The following is a 27,263-nucleotide window of genomic DNA, read 5'->3' as shown; positions in this document are numbered from 1 at the left end:
CTTCACATTAGGCCGTGCCTGAGCCTCACGGTGTCACCTGTCCTCTTTTTCATGTACCCACTTCTACACAGAGCATGATGCCCTTCTCCAGGGACTAGTTCTTCCTACTAACACATACTTCCTGATAACTGTGCGTCTAAAACACACGAGACCAAGTTTCACCATGCTCCCTTCTAAGCAGCATTCTGGTCACACTTCTTCCAAGGCAGGTTGTTCACTCTTCTGGTAGTCCACGGCATATTCAGTGTTCTTCACCACCGTCATAATTCAAGTCCATCCATCCTTCTGTCTTTCACACGAATATGAGGTGACAGAGAATTGGGTCATGGGAAATTTAGCCCTCAAAGTGACATATTTGCTTTTGAACACTTTAAAGAGGCCCTCTGCAGCAGGAAGAGGCATAAGATCAAGAAGCAATGGTAACGAAGGAAGAAATTCAAACTGTGCTTATTAAGGCAGTAGCACAAAACAAGACCCCAGGGATTGATGGAATACCAACTGAGATGTTTCAACAGACAGATGCACCCTTGGATATGCTTACTAGCCTATGCTAAGAAATTTGGAAGATGACTACCAACTGATAGGAAGAGATCCGTATTTGTTCCCAATCCAAAAAAGGTGACCCATCAGAGTGTCAAAATTCTCAAATGATACCTGACATACTTTGGCAAGGAGAGGGACATCATGCTTGGAAGGGTGGAGAGATAGAGAGAGGGAGACGAACGATGAGGATTGATGCAATGACTTGGGTAATGAGGGTAGGTGTATCGGAGACAATACAGTTGGTACAGGATAGAGTGTTCAGGGTGGTTGTACAAAGGGTCGCTATGGGTCACAAGTGACTCAATGGCATATAACATCATTAATACAGCCTGTAAGTAAAATCTTGCTGTAGATTTTTTTTTAAATTAAAAAATGGCTAGATCAGTACATTGACAAAGAGCGTACAGAGAAACACAAGTGGGATTCAGATGAGGCTTTAGAACTAGGGATATCACTGCTGATGGCAAATGGATCCTGGCTGAAACAGAGACTACCAGAAAGAGATCTACTTATGTTTTATTGATTATGCAAAGGCAGATCGATGGATTATAACAAATTATGGCTAACAATGAGAAGAAAAGGAATCCCAGTACACTTAATTGTGCTCCTAAATGTGAAACCTGATAGTTCAAGAAGTTGTCCAAAGAGAACACAGGTACACTGCACGGTTTAAAATCAGGAAAGGTGTGTGCCAGCGTTGTGGCCTCTCTCTATACCCATTTCATCAGTATTCTGAGCAAGCAATTTTAAAAGCTACTTAAAGAAGAATGTGACATCAGTATTGAAGGAAGACTTATCAATAACCTGTGTTATACAGATGGCACAAACTTGTTTGCAGAAAGTGAAGACTTAAAGCATTTATTGAAGATCAAAGACTATAACCTTCAATACAGGCTACATCTCAGCATTAAGTAAGCAAGCAAAAATCCTAGACCAATAGGCAATCATGACAGCTGAAAAAAAGGTTGAGTTGTGAAGGAATTAATTTCATCTGGACACACAATCAACACCAAAAATCAAAAGACATGCTGCCCCCCACCAACCAATTTCTGCAGCTCTGCAACTGCATCCCTGCCCATCCTCACCCTTTTGCCCCCAACCCACACCTCCTTGTGCCCCCAATATATTTTTTCCCAATTAAAAAAAAAAAGACATGCTGCACTGGGGAAATCAGTGGTCAAAGGCCTCTCAAGAGTGCTAAAGAGCAAGGACATCAGTTTAAAGACTAAGGTGTGGCTAACAGAAGCCTTGTACTTTCAATTGCTTCTTATGCATCTAAAATTGGACAAAGAATAAGGAAGAACTTGTTTATCTGAATTTGTGTGTTGGCAAATAGTACTGAGTATACCATGGACTGTAAAAAAAATCCATATATCAGTCCTGGAGGAAGTGCAAAGATGGCAAAGCTTCATCTCACATATTTTGGACATGTTGTTAGGAGGAAAGAGTTCTTGGGAAAAGACATGCTGGCAAAGGTTGAGGGTCAGTGAGAGAGACGAAGACTCTTAATGAGAGGGACCGACACAATGACCGTCACAGAGCTTGAGCATGACAGAGACTGTGAGGATGATACAGGAAAGGGCGAGGTTCACATCTGCTGCTCATGAAGTCGTTCTGAGCTGTAGGTGACTCAACAGCAGCAAACACCACCACTTCGAGGAAGCAGCTAGTTGCATTTTGAATGCCTTCGAACCCGAGAGATTCATCTTCCGGCACTCTGTCACAAAATGCTGCATTTTACTCAGTTTAAAAAGAATGTTATGGTAGTCATAGGGAAAGAAACTTTCACTAATTATAAACCACTTTTTTAAAAACTAAAGAGGATCTCTTTTCAAACGGGACATATGTGTTACTTGGGGGCTTTCTTTGTTTTTCCAGTTTCTTCCTGTTTTTTTTTTCAATTACTTCCTAGAACTGTGAAAAGAGGTTTTGATATTTAAGTTGGAGTAAAACACAATCACTAAGACTATGACTTTTAAAACAGAGAAAGTAGTAAAATAGAAAGTAACTCTGAACTTTCAAGCAAGAACAGATAAATTCTTGCCATCATGTAACAGTGAGTATAATGCATTTAAGAGCTATATTTTAAAAGTGGAGTGGAATGTGTTATTTCACTCACATTTCCTAACACACCTGTATAAGGCAGGTGAAGGTATTAGCTTTCATTTACAGACATTGTGCAACTTGCACAAAGGCAAACAGCTTATATATGATTCCCAGTCTTTAATAATTCCTAGGAGACCCGATTTCCTGATTCTCATTCTTTAATAAGTCATAGGATACAAGAGTAATCTATTCTTGATAATTTTAATACTTCACCTATTAATAATGTTCTAGTCTTAACAAATTCTAGTTAATTGTATCCTTAACTAGCTAGCATTGTCAAAATGATCACCAATCATCTGTCAGGTGTCAGGGGACTCTGAGCAGAATCTCTTAATAGTTGCTGAATGGATGACATTTTCAGTAATCTTTGAAGGATTTGTTTCTAGTCTTCATCCTTGGCCCAGCTTCTCCTTCACTCTCCTCCCTCATTTTTTAGTATCACTTGACTTCCCCTCTGTTCCTCCCACTTATCTTGAATACTATACTGCCCAGCACCTATGATCTTTTAAGATCCTAGTCATATGGCAATTCAGAAGTGTTCCAAAGCTCCCAGCAGCAGTCATTCTTTCTTGAAGGTTCCATAGCACTTTAATGTATTCTGATTGTTACTATTTTTTCCCCCGTCTCATAGAATAAACCCTTTCTGAACCTGGACCTTGATTTATCCTCTTGTATCTCTGGGTTTAGCAGAGTATCCGGCACTAACCGGTTCTGCAAATGAATGCCTGAGTGCACAGACTGAACGTAAGTGGCAGCATTAGACCCAGAACCCAGCTCTTCTGGCTCTGCCTTTGCCCTATCCACAGAAGATGGCTTAAAAGCAATTAGGGTTTAGGATTACAAATTTCACTTTTTTATTCTGTGAAAGTGCACAGGCTGGATTCTCAGAATTATTTATTTAGTTGCTTTCTAATCATTCATTTAGCAGGGACTTGCCTAAGAATCATTCTGTTAAATACCAAGCAAGCACACAAACAACAAGGAGACAATCCACAGTTCAACTGTAAAAACAGCATAGCAGCAGCATCCTTACACGGCCTTGTCTTATTTCACAAGGCGGGCAGAGGGTCATGATCACCTTCAATACTCCAAGGCTCAGTCCTCTGAAGTAGAGCTCAAATAGACCTCCTTTCTTGAATGTTTTTATCAAAACTGACACCAGCCCTCTCTCTCAGACACTCTGTACTTATCTTCTGGGTTTGAAGATTTACTGCAATGGCCACACAGAATTCACAGACAATTAGTGATTTATTTGGGGAAGTTGTAAGTCTTTAATTCAGGATCATGCACAGCTTGGGATACAGTTCCTGTCAGGACAGCTTCTTGGCTGAGCCCATGGCCCTTGGTCTCTTGGGCCCTTTGGTTAGTCCAGCTCAAGCAAGTGTTACAAAGCTCTTTAGCTCCTCCAATAAATACCCAGAAACATTCCATCCAGATACTAAGCCTGGGCCAAAGTTGCTCAGCTCTCTTGCTTCATGGGCTGATGAACCTACTACCTCTTTTAAGTGCCTGGAGGCAATCCATCCTACTAACAACCTCTTGTTCAAAGGCATTAAAGTTTTCTGGGCTTCAGGGGTGGGGAAACCCACTGCACTGCCTTGTGTCAGTCTCCTGGTTCTGGTGCCATCTTTTTTTAGCTGCTGCTTCTTGCTTTCTCTCGTGTCTCTTGTCTCTCCTTTCTTTGTAGTAGGGAGGGCTCCCCTGTCCAACACTAAGATGGCTCATTAGGTCTAGAAGAAAAGCAAAACTGACCAACTTCTTGTTAGAGCTCCATATGCCTTATCTGCATGGCTCTACTCTCAAAAGAGTAAGCTCTGATAGCTTAATGGTAAGGAGTTGTGCTGCCAACCTAAAGGTATACAGTTCGAATTCACCAGTTGCTTTAAGAGACAAAGATGGGAAATGTCCTCCTATGTAATTTATAGCCTGAAAACCTGCTGGAAGGTCAGCTATGAATTGGTTCCAATTCACTGGCGCATAACACCCCCCCCCACACACACACACGGGTGTCATTCACCTTATTTGTATTAACACTCTATCCAGTCCCCATGGGATTTACAAGCACTTCATCTGCACAATCCCACACAGCACACAGTGATTTTGTGTGAACTAGGTAACCAAAGTGAGAAAGGCTATAGATGAGCAATCCAGCACACTGCACACACCTTCCAGGTAGGATTGTGAGTCCAGCATGCCCACACACATGGCACTCTTCTGACTGTCCTAGGACTTGTCCATCCAAGTTTGTATTTATCACAGATCAGGGAGAAAGGCACAGTCTGCTATACTCTTTAAAATGTTCCTTAATTAAGAGAAATACTTTTCTTAAAGAAAATATTTAAAGGCAATATTTAGAACTAACCCTAAATGTTTAATATCATGCTGTTAGAGAAATTTTTGAACTGGCTCTAAAATTTACCCACAATATACTTTAACAAAAGTTTAAAGCAAATGATTCCAGAATGAAAATGAAATAAATTAAGCTGATGAGAAGGAAATCTTGTTTATTCTTTATCAAAGCTAGGAAATACTCACTTGCTCAACTGAAGACTGCTTCCTTGTGTGACAAATTTTGTGAGTAATCTTATTGGACAAAGCCATAAAAACACAACCTTGTGCTCATCAGACTTGGGTAATGACTTCCACATTCCTTATGTCGAAAGTAATATGAAAAAGGAAGCATAAATTTGACCTAGTGGATAAGGTGTTGAGCTCCCAACCCAAAGGCAGGGGGTCTGGATCCACCAGCTGTTGCAAAAGAGAAAGATGAGCGTCTCTTCAAATGATATTTACAGCCTCTGAACACCTGCTGGCGGGTCAGCTATGAGTCACTTCCAACTCTATGGCAATGAGTGAGTGAGAGGTTACTTAAATGATTTATGGAAAATGTTGGGGAGTTTTCGGTTATGGCTTTTTAAAAAAAATCATAATTGTTAGAAAAGTCCTCCCGAAACTAAGCAAACATGTCCCCTGTATCTAAGAATTGAAGAAAAACAAGAATATGGAGGACATCACCATAACGGGGAAAAAAACCCAGTTTTCTAGTGAAAGCTAACTTTCATTGGGACTTAAACACCAAGGAAAAATATCTAAACCAACATAAAAAGGGAACTCTGGTGGCCTGGTGGTTAAGAGGCTGTGCCGGAACCCCAAAGGCACGCAGCTCGAATGCACCAGCTGTTCTGTGGGAGAAGGAGGCAACCTACTCCCAAATCACTGCCTCGGAAAACCCACCGGAGGGTCAGCAATGGGTGGGCTCTGACTTGAAGGCACATAACAGCAACAAAATAAAATGTGAAGAAATTCTCCAGAGGCATCATGGCAAACTGAAGGGAATATGAACTTTGTTGAAACACAAACCAGAGTTTAGATGAAGGCTCTGTCTTTACCCAAGTGAAGGGACAATGCTGTTGATCTCCAATTCTCTCTCTCATCTACAAAATGGGGATAGTAACAGGCTTGTTTTAATAATGCAGTAATGTACTTTACTGCCTTGGAAAATTAAAAAGCACCACAGGAATGTCGGGTATCACTGGCCATCCTCTCTTCGTGGCTATGTTATGTGTTACTGTTGGCAGAGCTATTTTACATTTGGTTCTTTAAGGCCCTCACTCACTCACTAACTTCAAGTTGGAACCAACTCCTAGCTGACCCTCCAATGGGTTTCCAGAGGCTCTGAATTGCACAGGAGGAAATTACCCATCTTTATCCCGCAAAGCAGCTGCTGGATTTGAACAACCTGCCTTTGAGTTGGCAGTACAATTCTTTACTACTAACCTACCAGAACTCCCTTCATTCTCTACACGTCCACTTACTTCAGAGGGAATGATAATGACTGTTCTCCCAGATTCTGAATTACAAGACAACAAACAACATGCTTCACTCATACTGACCACCCAAGAGAGACAACTGAAAAAAAAAAGGAATTTTAAATCATTGATTTTTCTCGAATCCATCAGGTACTCTGTTGGATAAGGAGGAACAATCTTCTTCTGTACCAGTCAGATCCAATTTGATGGTACATACACACAAAATAATATTTTTAAAAAATCACTGATTTTTTCACAGTATTTAATCACGAAAAAAGTTTTGTCTATGTAGGTATAAAACAAAGATCTCAATAGAAATGCTAGCTGAAAAGAATTGTTACCTATAAAAAAGGTTACCATCAATCTAATGAATCAGTGTTGGAAAAGGATTTCAGAGTTCTTTTAATTTCGTGCCTTATCTGATCTCATATACATAATTTCCTTATGTAGCACACTTGACTAACAGGCATTCAGCTGATAAGTACTTTCTGGAAAGTATTTTTCTTTTCTTTTCTGGAAACTGTCAGAAACTGACAGAATGAATTAGGATGGCTCCCCTTGAGTCTTGTACCTCCTAGGAGTCACACAGCACACATTCAATTCCCTTTTTTAGGACAGTTTTTAAAACTTTGAAGAAGAATTTTCATCTTCCTTGTCCACCTCTTCTTCTCTTTAGGTTAGATTCTCACTAGTTCTTTAATCATTGTCTGCATGGTCCATTCCTTGGATCTTTTCTGCGGCCCAGGTGCAGTTTTCATGAGAAATTGACTAAGTTCCCCACGGACGCTCCTGTGGTGGGACTCACACTTTCTTTGCATAAACAGCGTATTTTAGTTCAAATCCATTGAGGATTTTTAGCATATGTGACCCAAAGAAAAGAATTTTTCTTCCAAGTTTCAAAATTAGCATCAGATCAAAGTGAAAAAGAATGCTGCTGTTTGTATCTGGATAATCTGACTTTTAAGCATTCTGGTATTGATTGTAGCAGCTGGGCTGCTGGACAGGATGACCTTTAAAATTCCTTCCTATGATGCTCACGCTCAGAGGAGGGTCATTCAGAAGGCAAGTCTTCCCCATGCCAGAGGGATTTGTGGAGGCAGAGTGCTGATAGGTCAGGCCTGAAGGCAAAAGAGGTCAGTCAAGTTTAATCAGATCCTGGAGCTGCCCAGCCCAGTACCACTGCTGGCCCCTTATCAAATACAGTGATGACAGAACCTTCATTTTCCATGCGTCTTACTACACTCTGTCCCATTTCTCTAAAAGTTACTATGATGTTTCCTCATAATATAAAGTACATACTTCGTGAGGTCTGAAAAACATCTAGACATACTGCAAACAGTAAAGGAGGATCTGTCCAAAATTACTAAGTAACAACAACCACAACCAAAAAACCCCTTCAAGTAACATAATTGGTAGGACATTCTATTCATTTATCCACTCAAGAGAACAGGAATAACTTGCTAGAACCTATGTGTGAGGACTTTGGAGAAACGAGCTATTGATCCCAATTCACGTGAAGTCCAGGACGAGACAACCTGTGAGAAACAGCACTGGCCGGACGGGAGCTGCACGCTTGGACTGCTTTCCCAGGACCTGGGCTAACACACAAAAACCTTTTAGGAGATTAAAAATCTCAACTTCGTTTTTAACTTGTCCAAGTCAATGATATTAGTTAATAGTGACGTTCAAGAAAAGGTCAACAGTCTACTATTCATACTAAAGAAACCTGTGTGAACAGAAGACACAAAGCCAAGTATTGACACAGGCCTGTCACAAAGGGCGTGGGCCCACCAGAGATGGTGAGGACAGGGCAGGGTTCAGATCTGCTGCTCACAGGGTTGCTATGAGTGGGAGTGAACACCTACCAACAAACAACATTGTTGACTGGAAGTGAAGTCAAAGAGCAAGGTGCTGTGACACAAAGTAAACAGGAGATCTAGGACCAAACTATGGGAGGCAATGCGAGAACACAAATGCTTTCAAAACCCTTCTGAAGGGCCAAAACTTTCTTTTTGCTAGCTGACTATAACCGGAAGGAGCTCTGGTGGTTTAGATGGATGTAGCTGAATGGTCAACCCAAAGGCATTAGGTTTGAATCCATCACCTGGTCTGCTGGAGAAAGATGGGCAATCTTCTCCTGTGCAATTAAATTGCCTCTGGAAACCTACAGGAGGGCCAGCTCTAAGTCAGTCCTGACTTGACAATACACAACAACTAACTACCACCTCAACTAAGGTGTGGTTACCCAGTAGAGAATAATACGAACACTAGGTATAATATGTTAGGGGGCTGAGGTGGCTCAGTGGTTAGGAGTTACACTGCAAACCCAAAGGCAGGTGGTTTGAATTCACCAGTTGCTTTACGTGAGAAAGAGAGGCAGTCTCCTCTCACATGATTTGCAGCCTCTGAAAACCCAGTGGAGGGTCAGCTACAAGTCAGTTCCGAATCAAAAACATACAACAACATGCACATATTAATGCTTATTAGTAGAATAATTTCTCTAAAGAGGTAAAGTGGAAATATTGTTTCTTGGTAAGAATAGAGCTTAACACCATGAAGGCAGTGGTTATACGCCAGATAAAGAAATGGCTGTATGGTAATGCTAAAGTTATTATAAGTATTAAAAATCATTAATATAAGATGAATACTAACAGAAGTTAACATTTCCTTTTCACTATGTGCCAGGTACTCCTTAGAGGCAAGGATCATGAGACTTTGTCTCCCATACTTTGGGCATGTTGTCAGAAAGGGACATCATGGCTGAAAAGTGAAGGGTCAGTGAGGGAGAAAACCCTCAACGACATGGACTGACACAGGGACTAAGCGCTGCGCTTGAACGCAGCGAAGACTGTGAAGATGGCACAGGATAGGGAGCGTTTTATCTGTTGTATTTGGATTGCTACGACTTGGAGTAAACCTTACCGCCTTAGAAAATCTGCTAGAAGGGAGCTCTGGTGGCCTAGTGGCAAGAAGCTTCACTGCCATCCCAGATGCTCTGCTGGAGAAGGAGGGGCAATGACGGCACATACTTAATTAAAATAAAATAATTAAAAATAATCTGCTAGAAGGTCAGCTATGAGCTGGTTACCATTTGAGGGTATGCAACAACAAAAGTATCAAACTGTAATAATTAAACCAATGTGTACAGGCACAGGAAGAAAAATATTGGATCAATGAAAACACTGCAACAATAAATTCATACCTTATGGAAACTTGTTCTTATTGTTGTGTGTCCGGGAGTCGGAATCAACCCCTAGCTGACCCTGCAGTGGGTTTTCAGGGGCAGTTAACCACAACAGAGGAGACAGCCCATCCCTCTCCTGTGGAGCAGCTGGTAGACTGGGTTTAGTACATGACAGAAATGGCATTTCGTACAACAACAAGATAAAGGAGAACAATCCTATTGAAAAATGGGCACAGGATATGAAAAGACACTTCACCAAAGACAACATTCAGATGGTGAACAAACACATGAAGAAATGTTCAAAATCCCTAGCGCTAAGAGAGATGCAAATCAAAACAACTATGAGATATCATCTCACCCCAGTACGAATAGCAAAATGTAACAGAACAGCAAACAACAAATGCTGGCGAGGTTGTGGAGAAACTGGAACCTTTATTCACTGTTGGTGAGAGGGTAAAATGGTGCAACCACTGTGGAAGGCAGTATGGCACTTTCTCAAAAAGATGCAAATAGAAATACCATTTGACCCAGCAAATCCACTACTGGCAATTTACCGTAAAGAAACCATAACTGATATCCAAGAAGATATATGCACACTCATGTTTATCATGGCTTTGTTCACAATAGCAAGGAGTTGGAAACAACCTAAGTGCCCATCAACAAATGAATGGACAGAGAGGCTCTGGTATATTCACACAAGGAATACTATGCAGCATTGAAAAACAAGGAACTCATGAAATAAGCAAAATGGATGCCCCTGGAGGGTATTATGCCGAGTAAGATATCTCAGTCACAAAAGGACAAATACTGCACAGTGCCACTGTGGTAAAGTGGGACTGACATCGGAGTTAGGGGGAAACTAAGAGGGGATAAATAATGTATACTGCAATGAAAGAGATGAGGGCGAGAACTGTTTAGGAGGAATATATGATTAGGTATTATTGTCATGACAAGAGTCCAGAATGAAAGCTACATAGTGGAGTAGGGGGACTGAATAACAATGTAATTTTTTTTTTTTACTTGTCAAAGAGAAAAGCGAACTCTGGGGAGAGGTGGGCAGGGAGGAACGTTCGCAACTATGAATGAACGGAAATCCAAAGTCTCTGTAAACTTTCATTAAAATAAATTTAAAAAGAAAAAAATAGCATTTCAAAACTGGGGGAAACAACGGACTACTTAGTTAACAGTATTGGGGTAATTGGCTATCCAAACAGCAGAAGAAATTAGATTTCTATAGGGTACCATTCACATAGGTAAACTACAGGTAGACAAAAGAACTAATGAGAAAGAGAAGAAAACATAGGGTTATTTCATGAATATTATGTTAAAGAGGGTTTTTCTCAAATTGATAAATCTGACATAACAATTTAAAACTCTTGTTCAACAAAAAAAGACAAGCAAAACTCTGAAAAATATTTATAACACACCTAACAAGTAATATTACACTAAAGAACACCTATAAAGCAATAAAATAAACAAATACTTCAATAGTAGAATGGTCACAAACAAGATTAAAAGCAATCCACAGAAGGAAACTGCCAAACATTCACAACTTCTGTGATAACATCGCCACATGTCTACACTGCACCAGTTATTTTCTAAATGCTTGTTGTTGCCGTTATGTGCCATCAAGTCGCCTGCAACTCATAGTGACCTTATGTACAACAGCTCTGAACCCTGCTCTATCCTGAGCCAATTTCATTGTCTCCGACACACCAACCCCATTATCCGAGTCACTGAGTCAATCCATCTCATCTAGGGTCTTCTCTTGCACTATGCCTCCACCCTTGCAAACATGATGTGCCTTTCCAAGGACTGGTCTTTCCTGGCAGCATGCCCAAAGTGTCAGAGGGAGCGTCAAACTCCTAGCCTCCAAGGAGCAGCCTTGTTTCACCCTCTCCAAGGCGGACCTGTTTGTTTTCTTAGCAGTCATGGTATATTCAATACTCTTCTCGGCTCAACTCAAAGGCATCGATTCTTCTAAATGCTTAGATCCCAATTAATTTTCAAAGGAGCTCTGCTGGCCTAGTGGTAAAATGCTGCCATCCCAAAGGCATGTGGTTCCAACCCATCGGCTGCTCTCTGGGAGGAAGATGTGCAATCTCCTATGTGATTTACTGCCTCTGAAAACCTGCTGGAGGGTCAGCTATGGGTTAGTTCCGACTCGATGGTACACAACAAATGCTCAGATATCAATCAATTAATTTAATTTTCTCTATAGCCCTATGAGATGAGTACCACAATAGGTACTATTATGCCTATTTTCAGTTGTTGAAACAGGTGTCAAAATAAATATCCATAGTTACTGGGTTGCTTCCAACTCACAGAGACTCACAAGACAGAAGGAAATTGTCCATAGGTTTCCAGGACTGTAAATCATTATGGAAGCGAACTGACTCATCTTTCTCCCAAGGTGTAGCTGGAAGGTTTGAACCAGCAATCTTTGGGTTAGCAGCTTAACGCCATAATCAAAGCATCACCAGAGCTCCTGAAATTGAGGCGGAGGTTATTTACGTTGCTCAGTGACACACAAGCAGGGGTGCAGCACTGGGATTCCAAAGCAGGGAGTACAGCTATAGCCTAGCCCAAGCTCGAAAATACAACCCTCACTCTTCCAGGAATCTAGAAATCAAGGGAAATGCACACTTAATGGACCAAAAAGCCAAAGCCTCTGCCATGAAGTAGATCCTGACTCATGGTTACCCCAGGGGACAGTTACTGTTGTTAATATACTGTCCTCTAGTTGGAACCAACTCATAGCTGGCCCTTCAGAGGGTTTTCACAGGCTGAAAACTGCTGGAGAGGACACTGCCCATCTTTTTTCTGAGGAGTAGCTAGAGGATTTGAACTGCGTGACTTTGTGTTGGCAACAGAGTTTTTTAACACTAGGCCACCACAGCTCCCTGGAAGACAGAGAAGAAGCAAACATAGTGTTCCCAAGGCTGTAAATCTCTAGACATCAGAATAAAAGGCATCATTTATGGTCCAAATTTGCAGAAATAAAGAAACTGACATTGTGGATATGGATATACGAGAATGACAATATTGCTGTGGTGAGGATATATTGGAGTTCTTCAGCTGCTGTTATAAAACTATTCTTACAGAAACAGATACTCTGAAAGCTTTAGAAAGAAACTACACTTAATGAAAGGCAGCCAACAGTCAAGTTTCTTACTGTAACATTAATTCTAAAGGTACCAGCAAATCCTAAAACTCTTTTCCTTTTCTTTTTTAATCCTCTGATGTCAATAAAGGCTATGAGAGGGTGAGTAATCCACTGCTCCCACATTAATGTTTTTATGTGGCTGTTTCCCTTGCACTTTAAGATTTGTCAGCATGGGTCAAACTTTCCCTGAAAGCCTGCTTCTAGGTGTATTATTAATGTCCTCACTGAATTGGTTCATTCACTTCTCCTTTTAGTAAGTGACTGACATAGGTTCACTTTCTATTATTGTCCTTATCTCTCACTCAGCCTCTTTCTGAACAAGTTCAAGAGCCAAGCCCGAAACCTTCTCCTTGTTCAGGATTCATTAAAAAGGCCCTGCTTTATTTCTAGTAATGAGATGAGTGCAATCAGACCAAAGAATTCCTGTGAAATCTCTCAACTCTTCATAGTTCTCGTTTACTATCTGCATACATGTTGGAAAACAAATTACTTATGGGAAAAATACAATCCATGTTAGAGCTTTTTTCACCCCCTCAGAGCTTTTCTGACACTGCCGTCATCCCTAATTACTTAAACGGTTTATTATGAAAAGAAAGGTACACTTCTAAAAAAGGACTGTTACTAAACTTCACTATATAAAAGCACTGAAAGTTTAACATGAAGGGTAATAAGGTATCAAGGTGATTGTGTTGTTTTAAAAGGAGATCAAGTAAGTTACCATTTTAAAAAATGTCCTTTATATACCCAAGAGGGAGCTCTGTAGTTACGCTGCTGACCCAAAGGCAGTACCTCTCTGGAAGTTCAAATACACCAGCAGCTCCTTGGGGGAGTTGGTTCTGACTCGAGGACAGTATATTAACAACAGTAACTCTGTCCCCTGGGGTAACCATGAGTCAGGATCTACTTCATGGCAGACGCTTTGGCTTTTTGGTCCATTAAGTGTGCATTTCCCTTGATTTTTAGATTCCTGGATGAGCGGTGGTCGTATTTTCAAGCCTGGACTAGGCTATAGATTTACAAGAGATTTACAGCCTCCTGAACACTCACTCACTGGAGGGCCGGTTATGAGTCAGTTCCAACGAGATGGCAGTAAATTTGAGGTGTTTTTATGGATACACCCAAAACTTCCTGTACCTTTCACCCATTTCTGGTGTCATAAAAATGACCACCACCTTGTTTGCTGATTGTGATCGAGGAGTTCAAATTAGCAGGAACGAAGTGGATGCTGAGAAAGTACCAGGTGCAGCTCAGAGAACAGCGCTGGACTAAGTGTCCAGGGAGGGAGCAGAGCCCTAAAGTGACCACTGCGTTTGCAGTGAGCGAGCACCAGAAGCCTCGTCCACACTGTATGGCTTGGATATAAGAAGAGATTAAGGTCAGCAGGAATATGGACAACTGGAACACCTAAGAATGCGCTATTTCCCACCACCCTGCAGCCTATAGCGACTGACCAACATGGCATGAAAGCACGAGGCTTCGTCCCTGCAACAGCAGCATCCCAGCAGGTCAACACCCCCGTTCTGGGTCCGACCAGGCCCTCAGGTCAGCTCCCTGCTGGACAGCACCGACCAGCAAGCAGAAACCTTTGCTGTAAGTCCCGGGGCAAATCCAGGGCGACCAGAGCCGCTTACACACAGTTTGCTCCGGGTCCCCAGCTTTCTGGGAAGAGGACGGAGGGGCCAGGGGTCAAGAGGCCAGCGCCACCCAGAGCGTCCAAGGGCCCAGTGAGGGTGCCGGGGAAGCCACAAGTGAGCACGAGAAGTTGGGGAGACAGGACAGGGGCTGGGGGGGCGGGGGGCACCGAGCTGACCACGGCCACACGGGTGTCCCGCACAAGGTCACTCGCTCCAAGCCACTTTCCCCGGCTCCCCCGTGGACTTCCCGCCCACGAGGCTCCCGGGGTTCGGGGAGCCCACTCGCCCCTCTCGTGCGGGCCGCAGCCCCTGCCCGATCTCAGGGTCCTCTCGGGCCGGAGCTCGGAACCGCCGGACCTTCGCCCACACTCGCTTCGGACGCGCGATGCCCCCTCGCAGCCCAGTACTCGGGGTCCTCCGCCTCCACCCCCCCAGCTCCGGCCAACGTCCCCCCTCCGATGCCCGGCCAGCCAGGGGCCCGCGGTGCCGGTCCCGCGCTCGCCCGTCCCGACCCCCTCCCCAGGTGCCCCCTCGGCCCGGGTCCCTCGCCGCCCGCGGCCCCCGGTCCTCCCGGCCCGCCCCGCCCCGCTCCCGGGCGGATACAGTTTGAAGCCCCTCAGGATCTCCCTGGCCCGCTCGTCCTTGGCTGACATGATGCGGCGGCCGCCGCCCGCGACTCTCACACGCTGGCCCGACGGAGCCTCGCTGACGGAGCCGAGGAGTGGACGGCACAGCCACAGTCCGGCCTGAAGACCTCGGGCGAGCGGCGGCAGTGGCCAGACCCGGACCGGCCTCTCCCTCCCTTCAGCTCCCGCTCCTTATCCCTTCTCCTTCCCCTAGCCTCCGAGGGCCCGCCCTGCAGCCAATGGAAAACCCTCTTCGGAAATTGGCCTCCTGATCAGCCAATAGGAACGCTCAGCGGCTTCGCAGGGGGATGGGGCGCGCCGGTGGGCAGGGCCCTCGGAGGGAAGTCCCTTGGGACACATTTTTTCACTAGGTGATGTTGCCTGGAGTCGGCCCCAGAGGAGACTTGGCCTCGGAGCTACAGAGACTCGAGGGGCCTGCTCCCGCTGCTGGGCACACGAGGGTTCCAAGTTGCACTGTGTGATGTGGCCAAAACTACATTTCCCATCATCCCACGGGCACGCCCGGGGTCCCACAGATCCGATCCCGGCAAGCAACAGAGGCCCGGGGACTACAAGTCCCAGCATTCCCTGCAGTCGGTGCCTCTAACTTAGACTCCAGTGTGCCGCGCACTGTGCGCAAATTCCTAAAGCAACTGGCAGGTCTCTCTGCTCCTGAATCCAGAGACCTGCGGCCGTGCAAGAAGACCTTCTTCACCTTGAATTGATGATGACAGCTCTGAAAGCGTTAACTTCTGTGGACATGAGACTCAGCATTCTCCTGCAAATCATGGTAAGGCTGAAAACAACAAAACAAAACCACGAATTTAAGATGACAGACTAACAAAGTGATTACTCCTTCGAATTGTGCTACTTTGTTGTTCTGGGGCTCCTGCTCTGCGTTGACAGGGACTTCTCGCGGACTGTAATTTCAGAATATGACTACAGGAGAGGGTTTTAGAGAATTTGCTGATCCAACATCTATTCCTTTACATGCGAGGAAATAGGATCAGAGGGGCAGGGAGTGTGACTTTTAAGTCTCAGACCTCAGCGGTAGAGTTAGAATTGGCTCTGCGTCTCTTGACCTGCATCTTGGGCCCTTTGCACCACACTAAGTGGTGAATTTTGGGCAGCTCGGCTATGTGATTGCTAGTTTCTTTAGGAACAGTTTTCCCGTTCAGGGTTGAAACACCTTCAGAAGTGAGGTAATCATTTCATTAGTCTCCCAGAAGTGAAGCAGTCTGATGTGTTTTTATGTTCAGTCGAGGTGAACCTGGAGTTTTGCTTTGTTCTTTGTCAAAGTGACATTTCATGTGATGGCAGAAACTAGGTAAAATTGCTGTGTAAGTCAAGGTTTCCCTGGAGACCTCCTAGCTCCTCTCTTAGGCCTCCCTTCTTCCTCTTCCAAGCCCCCTTTTCACCCATCTGGCACTCACCCAATTTTCTTCCCTGGAATTTAACAAACGTGTCTTCAGCTACAGTCATTTGCCAGGCACTATGTGGGTGAAAGGTGAAAGACATGGCTGCTGCTCCTGGCTGCCACTTGATATTCTAGGTGGAGCTTTAAAAATTCTCTCAGCATGCTGCAGAGGTCCTAATGGGGAGAATGATTTCAAGTAGTGGAGCTTTCTTTAGGGAGAAGTGAAATTTGAGTATGGAGAATGGATTGGATCTTTTTTTCTACTTAAAAAAAACACCCCAAAATACTTTTTTTTTTCCTGACAAAGCAAAGATTTTCACAAGCATATACATCTGTGTGGTCAATCAACCAAATAAAAAGAATATTCCAGTACTGCTTGGCTCCTTTCCAGTCAGAACTGCATCTCTCCATCTGTAGATAGCCTGTATCTGACTTCTGTCACCATGGAATAGTTTGTGTCTGTTTTTTTTTTTTTTAATGTCTTCCAAATGTAATTATAAAGCATAGGATTTTTGGATTTTTTTACTCACCCATGTTATTTTGAAATTCATTTACGTTGGGTGTGGCAGCAGCTGTTTTGTTTGATTTTAGCTGTTGAGTCCTTGAAATAAGAGGTTTGGTGATGCAGTGATTTAGTGTTTGGCTGCTATAAAAAGAATGTAAGCAGCATGAGGACAGGCCAGTCTGACCTCTATTAACTCCACAAGGGAAAACTGCCCCATCAACAGCATCCGCACTACAAAACTAATTCTCCTAAGGTTAGAAATGCACACCACTTTCTACTAATTCCTGTCCTACTGTCCTACAGAATCTGAAATCCATTGCAATAGCTATGACTTATATACAGACTTCACAGAATCATACTTACAAATACGGAGTTTATTAGAGAAGTTTACAGGTTACAATTCAGACTGACAAAAAAATACCATTTCTTAGTCAGGACGGCTTCTGACGTTTGAAGGCCCCTCAGACCTTCAGCCATGCAGCTTTAGGCCAGTGTTACAAAGCTTTCTTAGTCTTGGCAATGAAGGCACATCCCACTATTCTCCAACAGGCTTGTGGGAAGGCTCCTATCTCTGCTCGAATCTTTAGGTCCCTGCCTCGGTGGACCATGTGTTTCTGCAGGGTAGGCAGAATTGAGACAACTGGATCAGATTGGAAGCGTTGTCACAGGGAAGCAGAAAGAGTGAACAGCCCATATGCAGTCCTCTTTATAGGAGCATCAGGGTATAGGCCACGCCCTCAGGGGAACTAAGGGTGACGATTTGAGTCTTGCCTTCTGGTAGGATGGAGTCTCAGGATGTATCCTTCTATTTGCATGTTCTCACCTGTCCATGTGGCAAGACCGAAGACAATGGGCTAGGAAAACCATTCTGAGCAACAGACCCACAGCCCTGCTGCCGCTGACAGAAAGCTGAGTGGTCCAAACCCATTGTCAAAAGATGTGGCAGCTTGATATCAGCCATGGAAACCCTGTAAACTTGTTGAGTCAGGACCAACTCAGTGACTTTGTATTTTTCATTTATTCCATTGCATATCTGTACCAATATTTATCTTCTCTGTTGTTGATGAATGTTTGGATTATCATCAGTTTTGGGCTGTTAGTAACAAAACTGCCATGAATATTTTATATGTCTTTTTGTGGCATATTCATTCATTTATAGGAATGAGGTTGCTGACTTATAGGTTTTACGTATGATTCAACCTTAGTAAATATTTCCAAATAGTTTTCCAGAGTGTACCAATTTGCACCTTTACCAGCAATAGAAAAGAGCTCTCATGTATCTTACTCTTTTCAATATAGAATATTGTCACTCTTTTTAATCTTAGCCGTTGTTGGTGTTGTATGCTGTGAGTCAGAGCAGACTCATAGCTGGTCCTCCATGGGATTTTCAGAGGCTGTAATTCTCAGATTGCCCCTCCTTCTCCTGAGGAGGATCTGGTGGATTTGAACCATATGCCTTTTAGATTGAAGGGCCATTAGACAAATAGTATTATCTTAGTCATAGGCCAATAGTATTATCTCGTGACTTTTTAAAAAACATTATCCTAACGTTGAGCCCCTTTCTATAAACCATTAGAGAACCCTAGTGTCACAGTGATTAAGTACTTGACCCTTAACATGGGTTCATTGGAACCCAACTGCTGTTCTGTTCATAAATTCACGGGCACTCACCAGACTGCACGATGTGGCAGTCAGCTTCTGTAAGACTGGAAGCCTCTGGGGCAGTTCTCCAGGGGTGCGATGAATTGAAAATTGATTTGACAGCAATAGGCTCCTGTTTGTTTACTGGTTATTTGGATGGATGTCCTCTTTTGTGAAATCCCTGTTCAAGCTGCCTCCTTTTTTATGTAGTCTTTTTAGTTCTTTAAATAGTCAGGCTATGGAGTTCTTTGTCTAATAGATGCTTTGCAGCTAACTACAGTGAAGTCTGTTTTGCAGGTTTCAAAAGTTTTCTGACTTTCCGAGTATTGTCTTACATTTCTATTGCTATTAGTGAAAAATAGTTGGCATTTTCCTTCTGACAGGTTTCCACCTAATACAGGTTCTGTCTGTACAGGTTTTATTTTACCTTCTCCAGGTCTCTGGCATTTCCTCCCTTTTGTTCAGGATTCTTCTACGGAGTCTTTGATCAGTATGTTTAGCACTGGCACCATCTAGTTCTGGTCTCATGGCAAAGGAAGTAATTGTTCATGGAGGCAATTCCATGTTGGCTGCACACTCCATGTTGTTGTTGTTATGTGCCATTGAGTTGACTACGTCTCATAGCGACCCTGTGCACAGTATCTCTGAACTCTATCTGGAGCCAGTCTTACTGTCTCTGACACACTTACCCGCATTACCCCAGGATTTTACTTGTGTGTGATCTTAGTGATACATTTGATAATTTTCATACTCTGTTGAATCACCTTTTTTTTGGAATGGAGACAAATATGTATCTCTTCCAGTCAGTTGGCCAAGTAGTTGTCCTTCAGATTTCTTGGCACAGCCCTGTGAGCACTTCCAGGGCTGCATCTGTTTGTTGAGATATGTCAGTTGGTATTCCATCAATTCTTGTTTGCCAGATATTACTCTAAGTTGCACATTCCATGTCTTCCTCTTATTCCTACCTCTTTCTTCCTCTGTTCTAGGTGAATAGAGGCCACTTCTTGTGCCCCGGATGTCTGTTTACAGGCTTTTAAAACCTCAGGCGCTCTGTATCAAATAGGCAGAGCAGAAGCACTAAACATTTAATTAGGCCAGTTAACTGATAAGTCTTGTGAAACCATGACCCCAAACTAAGAAACCAAATTCCACAAGGTGTTTGGTTGTGTATAAGCAGCCTCAGCTGCAGCTCTTTGTGTATATGAGTGTGTTATTATCAATATACCGACCACTACATAGCTTTTGCCAGAACATGCTTGAAAGGGTGGAGGGACAGCCCAGCAGATCCCAGATGAGATGGATTGACACAGTAACTATGGTAATGGGGGTAGTTGTATCAGAGATAGTAAAACTGGCTCAGGATAGGGCAGGGCTCAGAGCTTGATGGCACGTAATAGCACGTAATAGCAACAAAACTTAATGACAGCAATTGCAATAACAACTGTGCAGTGTTAATGAATGCATGATTTCTGTTAGGAAGAGTTCCCTTTCCCTCTCACTCCTGGTGACAACTAATAAACTTTGGAAAGTATATTTTTGTTTTTCTTACCTTTTTAGATAAGTGAGGTCAGACAATATTTGTCCTTTCTTGAGTGACTTCTATTTCTCAACATAATGTCTTTCAGCTGCACCTACCATATCATGTATCAAGAATTCATTTCTTTTACTGGCAAAGTAGTATTCTATTGTATGTATGGATAGCTTTTTGTTTATCTGTTGATGGGCATTGTAAACAGAGCAAGGCCAGTACAAGGACAGCCAAGTCTGTTTTCTACATACTCCACAAAGGGAACCTTCTCATCAACAACATCCACAATGCAAAACTAATTCCTGTAAGGTCTGATGTGGTCTCCTGTGCTCCTGTACCAACTTCTGCTAATTCCGACACCCATTCCACTCCTCCACTGGGTCTGAATCTGTTGCAGTGACCACACTGACTTTACAAAACTATATTCATGGTTAGGGGGATTTCTAGGGAAGTTATCAGGCTATAATTCAGGTTGGCAGCAGGATACAACCCAGACAGCTTCTCAAGCATGGTTGCAGGCTCTTTGACCTTCAGGTTTAAGTCAGTGTTACAAAGTTCCCTTATTTCTCCAGCAAGCTTGGGTGAAGGGCTCCGGCTCTGGCTCGGTGAGGCAACAGTCCCAAGTCCGCTCTGTCTCATGTTGGTCTCTGGTTTTCTGCTGAGGCTCCTGTTTCTTTTGTGTAGATCCTGTGTGGCTGGTGCAGGAATCTCTGATTCCAATGGAAGCAGCACTTGCTGTTTCCTCTTCCTTGTCGGTGTTGCTATTCCCAATTTCTGCTGTTGAATCCACACAATGTAAAGGCAAGATGAGTGGGAAGCCAAATATTAAACTAAATGTTAAACCACATGCTTAACCAGGAATTAAGGGAGACACAAATACAAGCTGGAATTCCTCCTGAGACAGATCACAGAATCAGACCTAATGGCGCCTTTTCAATTGTTTTTTATTTTATTATTTTTGTGTAAGTGTACCATCAAATCAGATCTGACTGGTACAGGAGGAGATTGTTCCTCCTTCCCCTGGCAGAGCATCTGGTGGATTCGAACCGTGTGCCTCTGGGATTGTAGTTGCAGCTCCTTTCCACTAGGCCACCAGAGATCCCCGCCTTTTCAATTTTTAGATTGTATTTACTCACCCTCATTCCTAATTCAAGCATAAGGTTGTTCAGTAGAAAGAGCCTAGCTTCATTCGCATAGACTTCTCTCTGGGATTTGCTCCCTGGCGATTTTCAATAAAGTTACAGGGAAGCTAGGTTGGGGCTTCAGTCTTCAAGCTGTTTGCTCCCTGCCTTTATGCTTTCTGTTCTTTTTCTCCATTTTTGGTGTCCCCGTCTCACTATTTCTTTGTCCTGGGTCGACAACAACTAGCCATTCCCCTTGTGGATAGAATAACACACTGTATTTGCATGTTCCCACTCCTCCACATGGCCAAGTACAAATCAGTGGCTAGGGAAGCCTTTTTGAACAATAAACCCTTGACATCACAGGCATTTAGGATGTTCTCATGTTTAGGCTACCATCTTCAAACAGATCTCTTAGTCTCTGCTTTCAAGTCATGGGGTGTGTGTGTGTGTGTGTGTGTGTGTGTGTGTGTGTGTCCCTATATATCTTTCAGGGCATATATCCCTCAGAGTGGAATTGTTGGGTCATATGGTAGTTCTCATTTTAGTTTTTGAAAAGATTGCCACAATATTTTCCACTGAGTATCTTCTCTTACATTAGGGATTTTTTGATCCATTTTAAGAAAGTTTTGCCCACAGGCTTGGTAAGATTTTAACAGGCAAATATGAGAGCAGAGCCTTCAAATGGGGAGAAACATGAGGGCAGGCAGGGCCTGTGGTCAGGGAAGGAAAGTGCAGGGGTGCTGGGAATAAGACTCAGAGTTTGGGCTGCAAGTGAGTCAAGGGTGGGAGGGAATCTGGACGTTATTCTGGAGAAAGTAGGAGCCCTGCGGAACATTTATAAACTGAAGGTGCAACCTGTCCTTCGTGGAGTCCTTAAATATTTGTAGATTGTTTATGAAGAAACAGGAAAAGTGGGTAAAGCGTTTGGCTGCCGTTTGAAAAGGTGGCAGTTGAAAGCCACCAGCTGCTCCATAGGAGAAAGCTGTGACTCTGCTTCTGTCAAGATTTACAGCCTTGGAAGCACAGTGCCACAGCTCTGTTCTACCCTGCAGGTCACTGTAAGTGAGAAGCCACTGGAGGGCAGTGGCTTTGGGCATGCACTGAGCAGAGTAGGGGAGGGGCCAGGGGAGCTCTTGGACACTCACCCAAACACCAGTCTGTGGTTCATAGAAGCACCTGCCCTTTCTCTTTAGCCACCTAGCAACCACCATAGTCACTGAAGGAGCTTCGGTGGTGCAGTGGTTAAAGACTTGGCTGCTAACCAGAGGTCCGCAGTTTAAACCCACCAGCCATTCGACGTGGCAGAAGTGTGGCTATCTACATCCGTAAAGATCCCAGCATTAGAAAGCCCACGTAGCATCGGATCACAGCATTGGAAGGTTCTATGCTGCCTTACAGGGCAGTTATCTGTAGGAACTGACTCTTGGGCAAAGGATTTGGACGTTTGGTTATTACTGGGGAATGAATGAAAGGGTGAGGTACTAAATAGTTAAGCCCCTTCCTTATCCCCACTCAAGAAGCCTATCAAACGATTTCCTTTTCCCCACCCCAACACTCTTTCTGGGAGGCGTTCTGGCAAAGACTTCCCTGCCTCATCTCCTTAGTCCCAACAGAGGCAGGTGCGCTTTAGACTGTTGTTATGTGTTATCAAGTCGCTTGCAACTCAAAGTGATCCTATGCACAAGAGCCCTAAACGCTGCTCTAATGCTGTGCCAACTTTGCCGTCTCAAACACACACATTCCCACCACCCCAATCACAGAATCGATCCATCTCATCGAGGGTCTTCCTCTCCTGCGCTGTCCCTCCACTCTCCCAAACATATGTCCCTCTCCAAGGACCAGTCCCTCCTTGCAACATGCCCAAAATATGTCAGATGAAGCTTCATAATCCTTGACTCCAAGGAGCATTCTGGCTTCACCCTCTCCAGGACAAACCTGTTTGTTCTCCTAGCAGTCCACGGTATATTCAACACTCTTCTCCAGCACCACGGCTCAAAGGCATCAATTCTCTATCATCCCTAGTCACTGTCCAACTTTCCGATGCATAGCACGTAATTGCAAAGACTATAGCCTGGTTCAGGCACACCTTAGTCTCCAGCCTGACATCATTGCTCTTCAGTACTCTTGAGAGGTCTAGCTGATCTATAGACTTGTTCTGCCTTCATGAGGAATAATTCCCACTCACAGACCCAGCTGTAGTCGCAGAATTACCACCGACACTCAAATTCTCCTTCTGCTTACCCTCAGCCACAATCACCATCCTCCCTTACGTCCTCAGCTAGCCTCTGTAGTCTTCTAGGATAAAACATGCTCAGTGTTTAGTAATTCACACTCGAGGGTTAACAGCTGGTAATTTTGGGGGACACAATTTGCATTTCTTAAGGGAAGCTTGTTGATCAAAGTAAAGCTCTTCTAGAAATTGTAGAAAATGTCAGAATCCTGGGTAACAACCTTCCCCCAGCCCCCTGCATTCAGCTGACCACTGAGTCCTAAAGACCCATGACCTAAAAGTCATCAAAAATGTTACTTGCCACTTCCTTTGTGGGAAAAAAAATCTCATAAGCTCTTATCTGGCATATATCAGTCACCTCCCAAGTTCCTTACCTCCATCTCTGTCCAGATTTAATCAACTCTCCGTAGAAACTAGAGTGACTATTGGACAAGTCCAACTCTTCTTACCTTGCCCAAGATAAGGAGTTGTGCTGCCAGCCCAAAGGCACTCGGTTCTTTTCCACCAGCTGCTCTGAAGGAGATGAGCGATCTTTCTTCCAATTGACAACTCTGAAAACCCACTAGAGGGTCAGCTAGGGGTCAGTTCTGACTCATTGGTACAGAACAAAAATTACCCTGTAGTTTAAAACCTCTATAAAGTAATTCACGGTGCCCTTCGACACATTATCCCACAGCCCCTTCACTGCTTCTGACTCAGCCACCCTGCGGGAGCGAGTAGAACAGCCCCGGGGGTTTCCGAGGTTTTAACTCTTTACTGGATCTGATAGTTTCATCTTTCTCCTGCGGAGCTGTTGGTGGATTCCTACCCCAGCCTTTCAGTGGCCGTAAGATAAAGTAAAACTCCTTCACCTGGTGTAAGCCCTTGTGATTTGCAACGGGACATCTGCCCTAGATCACGTTTTCCCAGGCAGATTTAGGAGCGCTTTATCACCACTTTTCTGATGTATAGGAGGGTGGTCTTTTGGGCCTAGTGGATAAGGAGCTGTGCTTTCAACCCAAAGACAACTGGTTCAAATCCATCAGCGGCTCCATGTGAGACAGATGGACAATCTTCTGTGCAATTTACTGCCTTTGGAAACCTGCTGGAGGGAGGCTCAGCCATGAGTCGGTTCTAACCCGATAGTACCAAGTAAAGCAACATAATGGGTGTGAGCTCTTGTGGCTTAATGGTAAGAAGCTGTGCTGCAATCCCTAAAGGCACGCATTAGAATCCACCATTCTCTCCACTTGAGAAGGCTGGATAATCTCCTCCTGTGCGACTTAACTGCCTCCGGAAACCTGCTGAAGAGTCAGCTCTGTGCCGATGGCACACAATAACAGCAACAACAATGATGGGTGTAGCCAGATAGGTGGATTCTGAGTTCTCCAAAGTAGAGGTTTTGTTATATTTTTATTTTCCTTGGGGTAGAGCTTGGCATATTGGTTCCAAGACCTCTCATGACCTGGCTCCAACCTTCATACCTCTTATTTCTTATACCTGAACCCTGGTTCCAGCTACTTGAGGTTTTTTTGGCATCCATCAGTATATGCTGCAAAGACAGATATGTCTTGGAGAAAGTGCAACTAGAGTGCTCCTTGGAGGCAAAGATGACAAAGCTTCACCTCATATACTCTGGAGAGGCTATTGTTGTTAGGAGAGGCTATTTCTCGGGAAAAGACATTATTCTAGAAAAGGTGAAGAATCAGCAAAAAGATCCTCAATCAAATAGACTGACATAGTGACTGGGCAAAGGGCTCCAATATGCGAGAGATGAGAATATTCAGGTTAGGACAGGGTTCAGGTCTGTTGTTCATAGGACTGCTGTGAGTTGTACTTGACAGCACCTAACAACAACAACAACATCATATTCTGCAAAGTGCCAGCCTCTGTTCACTATATTCAGTACTCCTTTTCTTGAAATATTTTTGTTTTCCAGGAAAATGCTTTCCCTTCCTTACCTATTCTCCTCTGTATTTCCAAAGTATAGTCATATCTCTTTCATAGCACCTAACGCTTAGGCTTTTTATGAGCAAAACTCTTGTCTTGTTCATATAATATAAATGTCTAGGACACAAACCAAACGATTGCCTTTGAGTCAATTCCAATAGATAGTGATTCTATTATTGTTGCTGTTATGTGCCGCAAGTCAGAAGTGACTTACAGCTAACCTTCCAGCACATTTGCAGAGACAGTAAATTACATGGGAGGAGACTGTTCATCTTTCTCCTGCAGAGCTTGAGGATGTGAACTGTGTGCTTTGGGGTTGGCAGTGCAACTCCATATCCACTAGCCCATCAAAACTCCTCGGTAACATCACCTGACAGAGTAAAATGTTCTCATAAAGTTTCTAAGGCAGTAATCTTACGGCAGGGAGCTCTGATGGTGTCATCCATAGGGAGGGGCTCTGCTAACCCAAAGGCCATGCCTCTCTGCTAGTTCAAATCCACTAGCAGCTCAAGAGAAAGATAAACAAGCTCTTCCTGGGCAATTTCCAGTCTCAGAAAACTTGCTGAAGGTCAGCTATGAGTCGGTTCTGACTTGATGGTAATGAGAGGATTTTAAGGAAGCTGACTGCCACATGTATCCCTCACTGAGTGAGTTGTAACCCCTGATCTTTCAGTTGGCAGTTGAGCACTTAACCAGTGTGCCACCAGGTTGCTTTTCAAGGACATAATAGCTACTAGGCTATTTTATAAATTAAAGAATGGATTGGTGCCAGGCTTATTTTGTATCTGTCCTGATGGCAGATGTCAGTCTGCGCTGGAAATCACAAAAGGGCTCTTTCCTTCATCTTCAACACCTGTGAGGTGTATACTTTAAATGAACCGATCTAAATGATCATTGGGGGTGGCATTATGTAGCTGTCTTTCCGGGAGGGGTTGGTTAGCATCAGATGCAACACCAGGAATGACATGAGGTTGTACAGCTATTGTTGGCTGAGGTCATCTCTTATTGATCTGAAACACGTTTTTCAATAGAGTTGATAACATGGTCTTTGGCTTCAGATCGTCAGAGTTGCAATGTGGACCTTGTTACTCCTAGCTTCCGGTGTTGAAGCTTACTTAACTCACCGGAGAAATTGGACCCATGTTACAGATGATGGTGTAATAATCTTCAAACCCATTGCCTTTGCATCAGAACTTAGAACTGACCCTCCAGCAGGTTTTCAGGGGCGGTAAATTATTACATGTTGCCTCTCTTTCTCCCGTGGAACGTGAATTCGAGCCCCCAGAGAGAGGCACCAACTTTGTGTTAGCACTAGTTACTTACTAGGCTACGAGAGCTCCCTGGTATAATTTTGTTGTTGTGTGTTGTTGAGCTGCAAGTGAGCCATAGCGGACCCTCCAGTGGGTTTTCAGAGGCAGTTTACTATCACAGAGGAGATTGCCCATGCTTCTCGTACGTAGCAACTGGTGGATTTGAATTGCGTGCCTTTGAAATTGCCACCAGGCCACCAGTGCTTGGAAAAAAGCTCAATAAATGGTAGCTGTTACTAGGTATATCCAGGGTGGCCGCAGATGCCGCAGAGCGCATCTGCTGGGTAAAATACAGCTGAAGACGGGGCTTTCAAGCCCAGGATGGGATGGCGATGGTCGAGGCCCAGCTAGGCCAGACTCCTCTCCTCGATCGCTCGCCACCCCTCCTCGCCCGGTCCCTGGATCCAGCCCTTCCAGCCTGGAGGCTGCGATCTCAGTTGGGGAACCTTGTGTGGGCGGAACTCAAGTGCAGCAGGGGAAGCTTCCGGGGGGAGCAGCACAGGCAACGGGT

At 43.9% G+C, this 27,263-nt stretch overlaps 1 protein-coding gene across 1 annotated transcript in view; it reads right to left on the bottom strand.

Moving 5' to 3' along the window:
* The window catches only part of PDE6D (phosphodiesterase 6D, cGMP-specific, rod, delta), a 64,902-nt gene extending 49,663 nt beyond the window's left edge, over positions 1-15,239 (bottom strand). Inside the window, exon 1 of the mRNA XM_006893479.1 lies at positions 15,046-15,239. Within this exon, the coding sequence (XP_006893541.1) occupies positions 15,046-15,095 (50 nt within the window). The 5' untranslated portion in view covers positions 15,096-15,239. The remainder of the gene's footprint in view (positions 1-15,045) is intronic.
* Positions 15,240-27,263: the final 12,024 nt, after the last annotated feature.

Source organism: Elephantulus edwardii, unplaced genomic scaffold (assembly GCF_000299155.1).
Source record: "Elephantulus edwardii isolate Elephantulus edwardi_28Jun2011 unplaced genomic scaffold, EleEdw1.0 scaffold00127, whole genome shotgun sequence".
NCBI lineage: Eukaryota > Metazoa > Chordata > Mammalia > Macroscelidea > Macroscelididae > Elephantulus > Elephantulus edwardii.
Note: the sequence above shows the minus strand (reverse complement) of the source record. Positions and strands in the feature narration are given on the sequence as shown.